The sequence below is a fragment of the Chiloscyllium plagiosum genome, unplaced genomic scaffold (assembly GCF_037043375.1).
Source record: "Chiloscyllium plagiosum isolate Xiang-an unplaced genomic scaffold, Cpla_swu_hap1 HiC_scaffold_20, whole genome shotgun sequence".
NCBI lineage: Eukaryota > Metazoa > Chordata > Chondrichthyes > Orectolobiformes > Hemiscylliidae > Chiloscyllium > Chiloscyllium plagiosum.
Window position 1 is genome coordinate 66,258,437 of NW_028270158.1, and position 18,189 is coordinate 66,276,625.

Genomic DNA, 18,189 nt, shown 5'->3' on the forward strand with positions numbered 1-18,189 from the left:
AGTAGAGCAACAGGTAGCATTGAGGAGGTAGGGAGGCTGCAGAAGGATTTGGACAGGTTAGGAGAGTGAGCAAAGAAGTGGCAGATGGAGTACAATGTGGGAAAGTGTGAGGTCATGCATTTTGGTAAGAGAAATAGAAACATGGAATATTTTATAAATGGGGAGAAAATTCAGAGGTCTGAAGTGCAAAGAGACTTGGGAGTTCTAGTCCAGGAATCTCTCAAGGTAAACTTGCAGCATGAGTCAGCAGTTAGGAAGGCAAATGCAATATTGGCATTTATTTTGAGAGGACTTAAATATAAAAACAGGATGTACTTCTGAGGCTCTACAAGGCTTTGGTCAGATCACATTTGGAGTATCATGTGCAGTTTTGGGCCCCATATCTCAAAAAGGATGTATTGGCCCTGGAGCGGGTTCAGAGGAGGTTCACGAGAATGGTCCCAGGAATGAAAAGCTTAACATATGAGGAACGTTTGCGAATTCTGGGACTATACTCAATGGAGTTTAAAAGAATGAGACAGGATCTAGTTGAAATTTACAGAATACTGAATGATCTGGACAGAGTGGATGTTGGAAAGATGTTACCATTGGTACTCTAAGGCACAGCCTTAGAGTAAAGGGAAGGCATTTTAGAACGGAGATAAGAAGAAACTTCTCCAACCAGAGAGTGGTGAATCTATGGAATTCACTGCCAAAGAAGGCTGTGGAGGCCAGGTCATTGAGTATATTTAAGACAGAGGTGGATAGGTTCTTCATTGTCAAGGGGATCAAGGTTACAGGGAGAAAGCTGGAGAATGGGGTTGAGTAACTTATCAGCTATGATTGAACAGCAGAACAGATTTGATGAACTGAATGGCCTTATTTCTGCTCTTTTGTCTTATGGTCTTCTGGTCTAATTAATCAGATATGTTTTTCTAAAAATCAGGAATGGATTAATGGTTATCAGCAGACTTTTAATTCCAGATTTTTACTGAATTCACAATCGATCAAGGTGGTATTCAAACCCAGGAACTCAGAACATTACCTGGGTCCAATGACAATACCACTGGGCCATTTGTTCTGGTCAAGGCTGGTGAAGCAGACACATTCAGGCTAAACCAGTAAAGGGAGAACAGAGGATAAAATAGGCATTAAGTCCTTTATTGATAGATAAGGCACAAGTCCAGGGTAACAAAAAATAGAAACTGCTGGAGACATTCAGCAGGGTTGGCAGCAACTGTGCAGACAGAAAAACAGAGTTAATGTTTTGGATCCAGTGACTCTAAATCTTAGGGTACCGATATGATACCAATATTGTGCATGGAAGCCTGACTCCGAAAGTGTACCATATCAGACACAACGAGGAGAGGCACAATTGATTTAAATGAACAGCAATAATATCTGGTTTTTGGAAAGCTGGGAGGCCTTGTGGTACAGTGGGTAGTGCCTCTGATTCAGTACATCCAAGCTTGAATCCAGTCCAGGTGAGATGTGAGGAATGTTGGATCAACCATGAGCCTACTAAATGGCACAATAGGTTCAAGGGGCTGCATGGCCTACTCTTGTAATTTCTTATGGTTTTATAGGTGCCAATGACCACTGAAGGTGCACTCTTGATGTGACTATTGTCAAGCTGCAAATCCTCTCAAGACACAGCATGGCGGGTGGTGAGAGTACAATAGATTACTGGTCAGTCACACAACGGAAAGATATTGGAGCCTCCACCATCTCTATCCATTACTCCAGGCTATGACAAGAAGGTACAAGTGTATGTTGCCATAGCAACACATGCTCTTTGAGTGAATTATAACACATCAGCCCCAAAAAGTTTGATCTTATCACCATACTTAAATCTAAATAATTCCAACTCTCACAAACATTCCCAATTTGCACTCAGCCAATTGGCAGAGACTAGTAAAATGATTGTTTGCATGCTCTGACTCTTTTAATGCAATGCCTAAATTGTACAACGCTGTGCCTGTCAAACAACCCAAGGGTGACATCTGCTTTCAGCACATTAAGTCCTGATAAAAGTCTTGTGCAGTAGATAAATACTTGCAATTACATTGGCTCTTATCACATCTCCCCAGAAGTGTCCCAAAGCATTTTGCACACAAACACTGATCTTGCATTGTAACATGCACATACCCTGGACCATCAATCCATACCACACTCAGCCTATCCTTCAGCTGATTCTAATAGAACAGAGAACAAAGAACAGTACAGCATAGGACAGGCCCTTCAGCCCACGATGTTGTGCCAAGGATTATTCCTAATCTTCCTCCTAATATCTTAAAACTGTGACCCCTCATGCCAGTCAACTCTGCCCTGGGGAAAAGTCTCTGGCTATCAACTTGATCAATGCCTCTCATTACCTTGTATACCTCGATCAGGTCACCTCTCTTTCCTCCTTTTCTCCAGAGAGAAAAGTCCGAGCTTAGTCAACCTCTCTTTGTAAGACAAGCCCTCCAGTCCAGGCAGCATCCTGGCAAACTTCTTTGCACCCTCTCCAAAGACTCCATATCTTTCCTATAGTAGGGCGACCAGAATTGGACACAATATTCCAAGTGTCGTCTAACCAGAGTCCTGTAGAACTGCAGCAAAACCTCGCAGCTCTTACACTCGATCCCCCTGCTAATGAAAGCCAAAACACCATATGCTTTCTTAACAACCCTATCCACTTGGGTGGCAAGTTGGAAGGATCTATGCACTTAAACACCAAGATTCCTCTGTTCCACCACACTGCCAAAAATCCTGTCTTTAAACCTATATTCAGCATTCAAGTTCAACCTTCCAAAATGCATCACTTTGCATTCATCCAGGTTGAACTCCATCTGCCATTTCTCAGCCCAGCTCCGCATCCCGTCTATGTCGCGCTGCAGCCTGCAATAGTCCTCCATACTATGAACGGCACCTCCAACCTTTGTGTCATCAGAAAATCTACTAACCCACCCCTCAACCTCCTCATCCAAGTCATTTACAAAATCTACAAAGAGCAGAGGCCCAAGAACAGAGCCCTGCGGGGCATCGCTCACCACTGACCTCCTGGCAAGATATTTTCCATCTACAACTACTCTCTTCCTTCTATCAGCCAATCAATTCTGAATCCAGACAGCCAAATTTCTCTGTATCTCATATCTCCTGATTTTATGAATGAGCCTACTGTGGGGAACCTTATCAAATGCCTTGCTGAAGTCCATATACACCACATTCACTGCTTGACCTTCATTGACCTGTCTCGTTACCTCCTCAAAGAACCAAATAAGATTTGAGAGGCATGACCTGCCCCTCACAAAGCCATGCTGATTGCCTTTAATCAGGCCATGCTTTCCTAAATAGTCATAAATCCTATCCCTCAGAGTTATTTCCAAAACCTTGCTGACCACAGACATAAGACTGATTAGTCTGTAATTGCCAGGGATTTCCTATTCCCCTTCTTGAAAAGAGGAACAACATTTGCCTCCTTCCAGTCCTCTGGTATGACTCCCATGGAGAGTGAGGAAACTTAGCAACCTCCTTTCTCATTTCCCAGAGCAGCCTAGGATAAATCTGGTCTGGTCCTGAGGACTTATCAATCTTAATGTTTGCCAAAATTTCCAGCACATCAATTTCATCAATCTTGATCTGTTCAAGCCTGTTTCCCAGCGCCTCAAAGTTCTCATTCACAACAAGGTCCCTTTCCTTCGTGAAAATCGAAGCAAAAATCTCATTTAGGGCTTCCCCTATCTGCTCAGACTCCATGCACAAGTTCCCTACGCTCTTCCTGATCAGCCCTATCTTCTCCCTGATCATTCTCTTATTCCTCATGTATAAGTTCCATGTCTTTGGGTTCTCCTAATCCTTCCTGCCAAGCCTTTATCATGGCCCCACCTGGCTCTCCTCAGTCCATTTCTGAGCTCCTTTCTAGTATGCCTGTAATCCTCTAAATCTATGCTGGACCCTTGCTTCCTTCACCTTACGTAAGCTGCCTTCTTCCTTTTGACGAGAAGCTCCTCTGTTCTCATCATCCAAGGCCACTTAATCTTACCCCTTCTTACCTGTCTCAGATGAAGAAATTTGTGCATCACTCACAACAACTGCTCCTTAAATAGTCTCCACATGTCTGTTGTGCCCTTTCTGTGGAACAATTCTCCCAATCTGTACTTCCTACCTCCTGTCTGATAGCGTCATCGTGGGGCGAGATGAGGGCAGACAGGAGTTTAAGAAAAGGTTTGTTGCTGTAATGTTAGATTCAATGGCAGCTTTGTCTGAGTACAAACTCTCTAATGAGATGAGAGTTCACAATTCATTCCAAGTATCCATGATTCTGGCCAGGACTCAGAGCTAGACCATAAATAGAATCAACACTAATTTGGAATGACAGCAAAGTGCTCTAACCCCATACTGTATTGCTCAGATTACTGCTTGACCAGAATTTACCACTTCACTAATGAGGTAGTTTCTTCATGCACCCTTTGTCTTTGAGCTGATTTTACTCACACTAAACAATGGATGTTCTGTGACATAACTGTCATCACATTGCAGTTCTTTTCATGGATGATGTCCTTGCAATGCCCTTATCCTAATGAGACTGTCCAAACCAGAATGACCTGATGTTGACTGGCATGAGATACATTTAACTCAGGTTCTGCTCTTTGCAATTTGCTGGGTTAAGAAGAGGTAATGGACAACAGTTACCTCAACATCTCCAGAACAAGAGGGAAAGCTTAAGATTAGTTCATAATACTGTGAACTAGCTAGGAATTGCTGCAAGACAGGCATACATACAGGTACATATATATACTTAATGAATATGCTCATGTACACAGAACCATTCCAGGATGAATTAACAGGCTTGGCACATGAAGAATGACTTCTTGGATATGTTGCCAGAAGCTACTACCCATAGGCAAATGAGAAGGGAAATTAGAAAGGGAGAGAAACCGCTCAAACAAATAACTTGCATCTCTAAGTTGCTGGTACTTGCAACTTTTATTTATTGCAGTGCCAGGTTAATAGACATTTAACTTTCTTCAGAACTATCACTGGACTTGCAATGTTAACTCTGCTTTCACTCCATAGATGCTGCTAGACCTGCTGAGTTTCTCCACCAATTTCTGTTTTTGTTTGTTTCAGATCTCCAGTATCTGCAGTTCTTTGTTTTATTTGATTTGTGCAGTTCCCTTATTCAGGAGTTCTCATCATAACTGCTGATCAGCTGCAAGTACTGCAGGGCTGATCTCACAATCCACCAGGTCAAATGAAGGAAAATTCTCAACTGCCCCATTACTGTTTTTTGATAGCTCTGCTGCAGCTTTTAAACCAAGGCCGTAGTGCCCTCTAGCCTGTTCACAATTTCTGATAAGATTGACCTCTCATTCACCCCTCCCTTGTCAAACTTTGTAAGGACCGTTCCCTCCAAGACATGCTCCTTCACTCCCAGCATTTCCCCACAGTCACACGGCGCTTTCCCATACAACCTGAGAAGGTGTAATACCTGCCCATTTACCACCTTCCTCCTCACTATCCAAGGCCACAGACACACCTTCCAGTGATTTATCTGCCCTGCACTCAATTTAATCTACCGTATTTGCTGCTCACAATGTTGTCTCCTCTACACTGGGGAAAGGAAGTGCAGACTGGGAGACCGCTTCACAGAACACCTACATTACATCTATAAAAATGATCCTGAGCTTCCAATCGCCTGCCACTTCAACACACTACCATGTTCCCTGGCCAACATCTCTCTGTGTCTCTCAGGCTTGCTGCAGTACTCTAGTGAAACTCAGAGCAAGCTGGAAGAAGAGCACTTCCTTTTCCATTGGGGACCTTGCAGCCTCCAGGACTCAACATCGAGTTTATTAATGTGACAGCCTCATTCCATCCTTTCATGTGTTTTATTCACACCCACACCTGACTTGGTCCTGTTATGAATGGGTTGCCTTTAGCACAGTTACCCATTGCCATCCACTCCTAGGCCATTTATCACAGTGTATGGATTGATTTTAGCACAGATAATCTATTTTATTAATCTTTGCTCTTCATTATCACTTATTAAGCTTTCTTTCTGTCTTGGCCTGTTAGCTATAATGTCCTTGTTTACTTAGTCCTTTCATATCTCTCTGTCTGGGCTCTATCTCCACCTATCCCCTTCTCCCTTCCACTCCCATTTTGGCTTCGCATCAATAGCACATTTTTTTTCCAGATTCTAACAGTTCTGTAGAAGGATCACTGGTTCCGAAATGGTAACTCTGCTTTCTTCCCACAGGCGCTGCTAGACCTGCTAAGTTTCTCCAGCAATTTCTATTTTTGTTTCAAATGCCAAACTATACTAATCCCATTTACCAGGGAGCACAGTGGCTCAGTTGTTAGCACTGCTGCCTCACAACACCGTAGACCTAGGTTCGATTCCATTCTCTGACAACTGCCTGTGTGGAGTTTGCACGTTCTCCCTGTATCTTTGTGGGTTTCCTTCCAGTCTAAAGATGTGCAAGTTAGGTGGATTGGCTACAGGAAATGCAAGGTTATAGGGTTAGGAGGTGGGATGCTCTTTCAAGGGTCAGTATGACTTGATGGGCCAAATGGCCTGCTTCCATACTGTATGGATTCAATGACAACTGCACTTACTCCATGTGCTACTATGCCCTGGCATTTATTGCTCGTCAAGTGCTTCTTAAATGTTGCAAGTGCATCTGCCTTCACCATCCTCACAAGTAGCACATTCCACTTTTCTACAACCCTTGGGCGTGGGCGGCATGGTGGCACAGTGGTTAGCACTGCTGCCTCACAGTGCCAGAGACCCGGATTCAATTCCCGCCTCAGGTGACTGACTGTGTGGAGTTTGCAAGTTCTCCCCGTGTCTGCGTGGGTTTCCTCCGGGTCCTCCGGTTTCTTCCCACAGTCCAAAGATGTGCAGCTCAGGTGAATTGGCCATGCTAAATTGCCCGCAGTGTTAGGTATGGGGTAAATGTAGGGGTATGGGTGGGTTGCGCTTCGGCGGGTCGGTGTGGACTTGTTGGGCCGAAGGGCCTGTTTCCACACTGTAATGTAATGTAATCTAATCTAAACCCTCTGGATGAAAAATGTTTTCTCAGATTTCCTCTAACACTTTAAACAGCTCCCCCTCAGGCTCCTCTGCTCCAGGGAAACCAAACCCAGCCTCTCCAATCTCTCCTCATTGCTGAGACTTTCCATCCCAGGCAACATCCTGGTGAATCTTCTCTGCACAATCTCCAGTGCAATCATGTCTTTCCAATAGTGTGGCAGCCAGAACTGCACATTACCGACCACCATGCTGACACCTTCAGAGATCTATGGAGTTGTACATCAAGGTCCCTTTGTTCCTCAGTATTCATTGTGTGAATCCTTCCCTTGGTTAACTCCCAAAATGCCTCTCCTCACACTTACCATGATTTTACTCCATCTGCCATTGCTATGCCCAATTTCCCAGCTGATCAATAGGCCTGAGACCATCCTCCTCAATATCAACATATCAACACCACCAATTTTTGTGTCAACTGGAAACTTACTAATTATGCCTTCTATAATCACATCCCTGTGGTACACCACTGGTCACAGACTTCAAGTCATGAAAAAAGTTCTTCATCATTGCCCTTTGGGACCAGTTCTGGGGGAAGTGAGACTGTTACAAATTGGACAGTCTACACTGGGAAGGACTGGAACCAATATCCAAGGAGGTGCTTTTGCTAACGCTGTTGGGGAGGGTTTAAACTATTGTGGCAGGGGGATGGGAACCAAATTGAGGAGGTTAGTGGACAGTAAGGAGGTAGTAACTAAAGCCAGTAAGGAACTAGATAATGAAGTCAGTTTGACTAAGGCGAAGAGTAGGCAGGGAGCAGATGATGAATGCACAGGGACTGGTGGTCTGAGGTACGTTTGTTTTAATGCAAGAATTGTTGTAGATAAGGCTGATGAACTTAGGGCTTGGATTAGTATCTGACAGTATGATGGTATTGCTATTACTGAGACTTGAGACTGAGGGAAGGGCAAGATTGGCAACTAAATATCCCAGGATATAGATGCTTCAGGTGTGATAGAGAGGGAGGTAAAAGGGTTGGAGGAGTTGCATTACTGGTCAAAGAAGATATCACAGCTGTGCTGAAAGAGGGCACTATGGAAGACTTGAGCAGTGAGGCAATATGGGCAGAGCTCAGAAATAGTAAGGGTGCATTAACAATGTTGGCGCTGTACTGCAGGCCTACCAACAGCGAACATGTGATAGAGGTACAAATAGGTAAACAGAAAGATGCGAGAGCAACAGGGTGGTGGTGATAGGAGATTTCAATTTTCCCAACATTGACTGGGATTCACTCAGTGGTTTACATGGAGCAGAATTTGTAAGGAGCATCCAGGAGGGTTTTATAGAGCAGTATGCAAATAGTCCAACTCGGGAAGGGGCCATACTGGACCTGGAATTGGGGAATGAGCCCAACCAGGTGGTTGAAGTTTCAGTAGGAATACTGCTTTGCAAATACTGATCACAATTCCGTATGTTTTAGCATACTCATGGACAAAGTGTCCTAAAGGAAGAGTGTTAAATTGGGGAAGGCCAACTATAGCAAAATTCGGCAGGAGCTAGGGAATGTAGATTGGGAGCAGCTGTTTGAAGGTAAATCCACATTTGATATGTGGGAGGCTTTTAAAGTGAGGTTGATTAGAGTATAGGATAGTATGTCCCTGTGAAAATGTGGGATATAAATGGCAAGATTAGGGAACCATGGATGACAGTTAAAATTATGAACTGGCTAAGAAGTAAAAGGAAGGTCTAGGTAAGTGAAGACAGATGTAATTTTGGGATAATGTCGAGAAAGTAGGACCAATCTGAAACAAAGAATTAACAGGGATAAAAGGAGTCATGAAATATCTTTCACAAACAGGGTTAAGGAAAATCCCAAAGCCTTTTATTCATATATAAGGAGCAAGAGGGTAACGAGAGAAAGGGCTGGCCCAAAACAAGGATAAACGAGAGAAGTTCTGCATGGAGTCAGATAAAATGGGTGAGATTCTTAATGTGTACTTTGCATCGGTACTCACCAAGTACATGATGGATGTTTAGGTTAGGGATAGAGGTTTGATTCCTCTACGTCAAATCATCCAAGGCATTAAGGTGGACAAGTCCCCAGGTCTGAATGGGATCTATCCCAGATTACTGAGGGAAGTGTGACAGGAAATAGCTGGGATCTGAATAGATATCTTTGCAGCATCCTTGAACACGGATGAGGTCCCGGAGGACTGGAGAATTTCTCATGTTGTCCCTTTAAAAAGGTTTAAAAAGAGTAGCAGGGATAACCCAGGTAATTATAGACTGGTGAGCCCGATGCCAGTGGTAGGGAAGCTGCTGGTGAAGATACTGAGGGATAGGATCTATTCCCATTTGGAAGAAACAGTAACAGGCAACATGGTTTTGTGCAGGGATCTTGTCTTACCAACTTGATAGAATTCTTTGAGGAAGTGACAATGTTGACTGATGAGGGAAGAGCTGTAGATGTCATATACATGAACTTCAGTAAGGCATTTGATAAGGTTTCCCATGGTAGGCTGATGGCGAAAGTGAATTTGCATGGGGTTCAGGGTATGCTAGGTAGATAGATATAGAACTGGCTGGGCAGCAGGAGACAGAGAGTAGTAGTGGAAGAGAGTTTCGCAATATGGAGAACTGTGACCAGTGGTGTACCATGGGGATCTGTGCTGGGGCCACTGTTGTTTGTTATATATATAAATGATATGGAGGAAGGTATAGATTGCCTGATTATCAAGTTTGCAGATGACACTAAGATTGGTGGACTAGCAGATAGTGAAGGGGACTGTCAGAGAATGCAGCAGAATATAGATAGACTGGAGACCTGGGCGGAGAAATGGGAGATGAAGTTCAATTTGGGCAAATGTTAGGTGATGCATTTTGGAAGACCAATTCAAGAGCAACCTATACGGTATATGGAAAAGCCCTGGGGAAGATTGATATACAGAGAGATCTGTGTGTTCAGGTCCATTGTACCCTGTAGGTGGCAATGCAGGTTGATAGAGTGGTCAAGAAGGCATACAACATGCTTTCCTTCATTGGACAGGATATTGAGTACAAGAATTGGCAGATCATATTACAGTTGTGTCAGAGTTTCGTTTGGCCACATTTGGAATACTGTGTACAGTTCTCATAGAATCCCCACAGTGGAGCAACAGGCCCTTCAGTCATCGACTCTCCAAAGAGTAACCTGCCCAAACCCATTCCCCCACCGCTATTTACCACTGACTAATGCACCTAACCTACACATCCCTGAACACTATGGGCAATTTAGCATGGCCAATTCATCTGACCTGCATATCTTTGGATTGTGGGAGGAAAACAAAGCACCCGGAGGAAACCCACGCAGACAGTCACCCGAGGCTGGAATTAAACCCAGTCTCTGGTGCTGTGAGGCAGTAGTGCTAACCACTGAGCCACTGTGCCACCTACAGTTCTGGTCACCACATTATTAAAAGAATGTGGATACTTTGGAGAGGGTGCAGAGGAGGTTCACCAGGATGTTGCCTGGTATGGAGGGTGCTATCTATGAAGAGAGGTTGAGTAGGTTAGGATTATTTTCATTAGAAAGACGGAGGTTGAGGGGGTGACTTGATTGAGATCTACAAAATCATGAGGGTGGATAGCAAGAAGCTTTTTCCCAGAGTGGGGGACTCAATTATTAGCGGTCATGAGTTCGAGGTGAGTGGGGAAAAGTTTAAGAGAGACATGCATGGAAAGTTCCTTACACAGAGGGTGGTGGGTGCTTGGAATGTGTTGCCAGTGGAAATGGTAAAAGTGGGTACGATAGCATCATTTAAGATTTACCTAGACAGATACATGAATGGGCAGGAAGCAGAGGGATACAGATCCTTAGAAAACAGATGACAGGTTTGGATAGAGGATTTGGATTGGCACAGGTTTGGAGGGCCTGTTCCTGTGCTGTAATTTTCTTTGTCCTTTGTTTGTCTTTCTTTCCTCCTAGATCTAAACCAATTTTGGATCCAGAGTATTGGATCCCATGGGCTCTTATCTTTTAGTTAGTCTTCTATGTTGGACCTGTCAAAGGCCTTACTAAAGTCCATGTAAACCACATCAACTGCACTACCCTGTTCGAAATATTTTGTTCCTTTTTCAAAAAAATGAATTGAATTAGTCAAACAGAATCTCCCTCAAATAAATTTCTGCTGAATATCCCTGATTAGCCCTTCCCTCAGTTTCGGAACTAATATGTGCTTCTTTCATGGGCGACACGGTGGCACAGTGGTTAGCACTGCTGCCTCACAGCGCCAGAGACCCGGGTTCAATTCCCGCCTCAGGCGACTGATTGTGTGGAGTTTGCACATTCTCCCCGTGTCTGCGTGGGTTTCCTCCGGGTACTCCGGTTTCCTCCCACAGTCCAAAGATGTGCAGGTCAGGTGAATTGGCCATGCTAAATTGCCCGTAGTGTTAGGTAAGGGGTGGATGTAGGGGTATGGGTGGGTTGTGCTTCGGCGGGGCGGTGTGGACTTGTTGGGCCGAAGGGCCTGTTTCCACACTGTAAGTAATCTAATCTAATCTAATCATTTTCTTTACAGAATTCTCAGTATTCCTTGACATCCAGAGTTCCCTGGACTTGCTGCCTTTACTCCTAGAGAAACACACTGGTCCTGAACTCTCACTACATTGCTTTTAAAATGCTCCCATTTTCCAAATGTAAATTTATGTGCAACTAGCTTCTCCTAATTTCTGTCGGTCAGATCCTGGCTAATGATATCGATTGGCGTTCCTCCAATGTATTCACTTACCTTCTGTACCCTTTTCATAATGACAATGAAACTTTAAAGAGTTATTGTCACTGTCCTCAAAATACTCCCCAACTGACACTTCAACCACTTGACCGGCTTCATTTCCTACAATTAGGTCTGTCACTGCCCATCTCTAGTAGGACTTGCCTGTGTGCACTTTAAAAGTTCCATCCCGTTTAGTCCTTTCACACTGAGGTGACTCCAGTTAATGTGAGCAAAATTGGAATTCTCTACAACTATAACAAGAGTGTCATGGTTCCTCAAGCGACACAGCACCAGGGGTTTGATTCTAGCCTTGGGTGACAGTCTGTGGACTTTGCATGTTCGTCCGATGTCTGCATGGCTTTCCTCCAGATGCTCGCATTTCCTCCCACAGAACAAAGATGCGCAGGTTAGGTGGATTACCCATGTTAAATTTTCCAGGGAAACGCAGGGTTACTGGGACAGTGATGGGTGCAAACTTTTCACACCATCGGAATTCTATGATTTATAACCCTCTTCCTCTCATACCTCTCTAAGATTTGCCTACATCTGCTCCTTTATCACCCTCTGAATGTTGGGAGGCCTTTAGTAAAATCCCAGCAAAGCAATTGTCCCTTCTTTATTTCCAAGCTCTACTCAAGTGGCCTAATTTGAAAAGCCTTCTCGAACATCTTCCCTCGTTACTGCAGTGATGGTCTCCTTTATCAATAATGCAATAACCCCACTTCTCTTACATCGCCCCCACCCTGTCATGCTGAAACTTCTATATCTTGGAATGTTGAGCTGCCAATCCTGTCCTTCAACCATGTCTCAGCAATTCCCACGTGCTGATCAATGCTCTTAGTTCATCTGCTTTACTAGTCAGGCTCCTTGCATTAAAATAGATCAAATTTTGCTTTCCCGATCTCCCATGTGCATTGTCCTGCCCATGTCTTTTAGGCCTGTTGGACTGTCTGAGTATTCCTTCTAAATCTGTCTGAACCTTGCTCCCGACTTTATGTCTGCTACGTGCCCCATTGCCCTGCCAAATCAGATTAAAACCGACTCAACAGCACAAGCAAGCCTCCCAGCAAAGGAGATTTTAAAATTCTATGATTCTCTTTACTGGGTTGATCAAGACAGGCAATACAGACATGCAATACAATGGTAAACAGTAAACAGAATCGAAGGCAGGACTGTACAGAAATGGGTCCAGCAGCTCACATTATGCTTCAATAATGAGAATGGCAGCATCCTTCAGTAATGTTTGGCATGAAGCCAGGTTTCAGTTTTATTAGGCTTAGCATGAATTATGGATTTTATTCTTTGGGTCCCATACATCAGGTTTCACTGAGTCAAACCCAACAATTAGTGGATCTAATTTAACTGCCATTTATCCATGTACAATGGAGAGGTTTCAACAATTTATTTAATGTAGTGAAGCTCTGTTAATGGGGGAATTAGAGCATCTGTAAGATGATACTCACTAAATCAGAGAAAGTTGTACATGTAAAAACATAAGAAAACAGAGCAGCACTTGGCCACTCAGCTCCTCAAGCCTGTCAGGCCATTCTTTTTGATTATTAGTGAGTATCACATCCTGGGATGGGAATAATCCTGGGATCGACGACAGGGGGTGGCGGGAAGGTAAATTGATCCTATAAAAGCTTACCATGTGAGTCAGCAGCCTGTATTTTTCCTGCAGGAGCAGTGAGACCGAGGACCAAGGGGCTGCTGGAAAGGTAAATTAATCCTATAAAAGTTTATCTCAGGAAAAAACGTAGTGCATGCTGAGCAGGAGCAGACATGGGACAGCTGAGTATGTGAGGTTATATATTTGGGCGGTTGTGTTACCCGAAATACCACTTAGGTATTGTCTCCCATCTATCCTCATCCTCGAACCAAAAAAAAGTTCTGTGTGCTGATTTGGTAAGATTACCAGGTTTTTTTTCAATAGTCTCTTTGGGAATTTAGATTAGTGGGAATATTTATTAGGGCAGTTGAATGCTCCTCCTGTAGAATGTTGGGAAGTGCACCCAACTCCAGCTCCTCGGAAATCCCATTGGGGAACTGGAGCTGGTGTTGGACCAATTTCAGATCATTAGAGGGGCCGAGGGAGTATTTGAGAGAAGTTACAGGGAAGTAGTCACACCTCAGGTACAGGATGAATGTAGATGGGTTACAGTCAAGCAACGGAAAGAGAACAGGCAGACAGTGCAGGAATCCCCTGTGGCCATTCCCCTCAATAACTAGTATACCGTTCTGGATATTGTTGGGGGGTGGATTTATCGGGGTAAGCCATGGGGTGCATGTCTCTGGCACAGAGTCTGTCCCTGTTGCTCAGAAGGGAAGGGGATAAAAGAATAGAGTATTAGTCATTGGGAACTCCATTTTTAGGGGTACAGATAGGAGGTTCTGTGGGAACGAGAGAGACTTGCAGTTGGTGTGTTGCCTCCCAGGTGCCAGGGTCCGTGATGTCTCAGATCAGGGAGGGTTTCAGATACCTGGATAATTGCGGCTCATTCTGGGGTAGGTGGGACATCTATAAAAGGGAGGGTCTACACCTGAACCAGAGGGGTAGCAATATCATTGGCAGGGAGGTTTGCTAATGTTGTTCGGGAGGGTTTAAACTAATTCAGCAGGGGAAAGGGAACCTTAATTGTAGCTCCAGTGTACAGTAGTGAGTAGTGAGGTCATGTATAATGTTTCAAGGTTGCAGGAGTGTACTGGCAGGCAGAAAGGTGATTTGAAGTATGTTTACTTCAAAGCCAGGAGCATACAGAATTAGGTGTGTGAACCTGGGTTGGTAACTGGGACTTCGATGTTGTGGCCATTTCAGAGACATGGATACGGCAAGACAGGAATGGTTGTTGCAGGTTCCAGGTTTAGATGTTTCAGTAAGATCAAGGAAGGTAGTAAAATGGGGAGGTGTGGCATTGTAGGTCAAGGACAGTATTATGGTGGCAGAAAGGACATATGATGAGGACTCGTCCATTGAGGTAGTATGGGCTGAGGTTATAAACAGGAAAGGAAAGGTCACCCTGTTGGAGGTTTTCCATAGGCCTTCAAACAGTTCCAGAGATGTAGATGAAAGGATTGCAAAGGTGATTCTGGATCAGAGCAAAAGTAACAGGGTAGTTGTTATAGGGGACTTTAATTTTCCAAATATTTACTAGAAATACTATAGTTTGAGTAATTTAAATTATTTTTGTCCAATGTGTGCAGGAGGGTTTCCTCACACATATGTAGATAAGCCACAAGAGGTGAGGCCACATTGGATTTGGTACTGGGCAACGATCCGGGCCAGGTGTTAGATTTGGAGGTAGGTGAGCACTTTGATGATAGTGACCACAATTTGGTTAAGTTTACTTTAGCTATGGAAAGGGATAGGATTATAACGCAGGGCAAGAGTTATAGCTGGGGGAAAGGCAATTATGATGCAATTAGGCAAGATTTAGGATGCATAGGATAGGAAAAGAAACTGCAGGGGATGTGTACAATTGAAATGTGAAGCATGTTCAAGGAACAGCTACTGCGTGTTCTTGATAAGTATGCACATGTCAGGCAGGGACGAAGTGGTTGAGCGAGGGAACCGTGCTTTACTAAAGAAGTTGATTCTTTGTCATGAGGAAGAAGGAAGCTTATGTAAAAATGAGACATAAAGGTTCAGTTAGGGCACTTGAGAGTTACAAGTTAGCCAGAAAGGACCTAAAGACAGAACTAAGAAGAGCCAAGAGGGATCATGAGAAGTCTTTGCCAGGTAAGATCAAGGAAAACTCTAAAGCTTTCTATAGGTATATCAGGAGTAAAAGAATGCAATGCAGCAACATTAGGGCCTGTCAAGGACAGTAGTGGGAAGTTGTGTGTGGAGTCTGAAGAGATAGGGAATCACTAAATGAATTTATTTGTCAGTATTCACACGGGAAAAAGATAATATTGTCAAAGAAAGTACTGAGATACAGGCTATTGGACTAGTCGAGATTGAGGTTCATAAGGAGGCGGTGTTAGCAATTCTGGAAAGTGTAAAAATAGATGAATCCCCTGGGCCGGATGGGATTTATCCTATGATTCTTTGGGAAGCCAGGGAGGAGATTGCAGAGCCTTTGGCTTTGATCTTTATGTTGTCATTGTCTACAGAATAGTGTCAGAAGACTGAAGGATAGCAAATGTTGTCCCTTTGTTCGTGAAGGGGAGTAGAGACAACCCTGGTAATTATACACCAGTGAGCCTTACTTAGGTTGTGGGCAAAGTATTAGAAAGGATTATAAGAGATAGGAATAATTTGATTCCGGAGAGTCAACACAATTTTGTGAAGGGTAGGTCATGCCTCACAAACCTTATTGGGTTCTTTGAGATAGTGAGCAAACAGGTGGATGAGGATAAAGTCGTCGATGTGGTGTATATGGATTTCTGTATAGCATTTGATAAGGTTCCCCACTGTAGGCTATTGCAAAAAATATGGAGGCATGAGATTGAGGGTGATTTAATGGCTGAGATCAGAAATTGGCTTGATGAAAGAAGGTAGGGTGGTGGCTGATGGGAAATGTTCATCCTGGAGTTCATATGCTAGTGGTGTACTGCAAGGATCTGTTTTGGGGCCACTGCTATTTGTCATTTTCAAAAATGACCTGGATGAGGGCATAGAAAGATGGAATTATAAAATTTCAGATGACACTAAAGTCAGTGGAGTTGTGGACTGTCCGAGAAGGATGTTGCAAGTTATAAAGGGAAATAGATAAGCTGCAAAGCCTGGCTAAGAGGTGGCAAATGATGTTTAATGAGGAAAAGTGTGAGGTGATTCGCTTTGGAAGGAGTAACAGGAATAGAGTGTACTGGGCTAATGGTAAAATTCTTGGTAGTGTGGATAAGCAGAGAGATCTTGGTGTCCATTTGTATAGATCCCTGAAAATTGCCACCCAGGTTGATAGGGTTGTTAAGAAGTTGTACGGTGTGTTAGGTTTTATTGGTAGAGGGATTGAGTTTCAGAGCCATGAGGTCATGTTACAGCTGTACAAATTCTGTTGCGGCCGCACTTGGAGTATTGCGCACAGTTTTTGTTGCCGCATTATTGGAAGGATGTGGAAGCATTGGAAAGGGTACAGAGGAGATTTACCAGGATGTTGCCTGGTATGGAGGATGTTGCCTGGTCTTATGACTTGTGACTGTTTTCGTGAGGGAGAAGAAGGTTAAGAGGTGACTTAATAGAGACATACAGGATAATCAGAGGATTAGATAGCATGGACAGTGAGACCCTTTTTCCTCAGATGGTGATGGCTTGCACGAGGTGACACATACTTTAAATTGAGGACTGATAGAGATAGGACAGATTTCAGTGGTAGTTTCTTCACTCAGAGAGAAGTAGTGGAATGGAATGCACTGCCTGCAACAGTGGTAGACTCGCCAACTTTAAGGGCATTCAGATGGTCATTGGATAAACCTATGGGCTGATAATGGAATAGTGTCGGATAGATGGGCTTCAGATCAGAGGCACAGGTCGGTGCATCATTAAGGGCCGAAGGGCCTGTACTGCGCTGTACTGTTCTATGTTCTATGTTCTATGTTCTAAATGCTCGCCCAGCTAACATCACCCACAGCCCATGCAACAGCAATGAAAAAATCCTCGGGACATCTGAATAATGTGGATAACTCAAACTCACCGTAGGCAAACACAATACACGTAGTCAAATTCCTTGAGTAAGATACAATAAAAAGAAGAGAAATGAATAACCAGATAATCTGAAACAGAAACTGCTAGAAAAACTCAACAGGTCTGGCAGCATCTAGGGACAGAAAGCAGAACTAATATTCCGGGTCCAGTTACCCTTCTTCAGAACTCAATATAATCTGATTTTGGTTGTGTTAGATGAGAAGGATGTCTCTTTAAAAATGATGTTATAGGAATGTGAAAATTGAAGTGGTCAGCATGAAATGTCTTCGTGACCCTGTGGAAAATGGTGAGGGTGGATATTTTTGGCTGTTCCCGAGGAAATTGTCGAAGTCATTTGGCAGAATGCCTCAATGCCAGAACTTTCCAATAAGCACCAAGAGATTGCTTGGCTGGTGGTGAGAAAGATTTTTCCGTCAGATCCTTCCTACACACCCAAATTCTTGTCCCCTTCACACATTGTCGTTGAGGTGGCTGTATCATTGTCTATTACCTTGTGGAATTTGCCTTTGCAAAACAGCTCTGGAGAGCGATGCAGTAGTTTTTTACCCTGAGCAGCTCCATGACAGAGGATTCCAAAGTCTGCTGTAACATCTGGGTCTCTAAGTGTGACAATGTTGAGATTGTTTGGACTGTCTAAGGTCTTGGACTGAATGCTGAGGGATTCACTAAAACTTGGAGAACACACTGTGGAGACGCTGTCCAAAGCTTGACTGATACAGTATGACGGGTGGTTGGAACTCATGTAAAACCCTTTTGGCTGAATGTGTCAGGGAATGTTTGACATGCAATTGGACACA

General features: G+C 43.8%; 1 protein-coding gene across 2 annotated transcripts in view; it reads right to left on the reverse strand.

Annotated features, from left to right (window-relative positions):
• Nucleotides 1-18,189, reverse strand: part of LOC122560470 (kinesin-like protein KIF19) — a 332,615-nt gene that overhangs the window by 271,841 nt on the left and 42,585 nt on the right. The window contains exon 1 of one of the 2 annotated variants that reach the window (XM_087998034.1): nt 4,017-4,053. The exons of the other annotated variant lie outside the window; for it this stretch is intronic. Within the exon in view, the coding sequence (XP_087854160.1) occupies nt 4,017-4,043 (27 nt within the window). The 5' untranslated portion in view covers nt 4,044-4,053. Of the gene's footprint in view, nt 1-4,016; nt 4,054-18,189 lie in introns of those variants that run through there. 2 annotated transcript variants of the gene reach the window in all.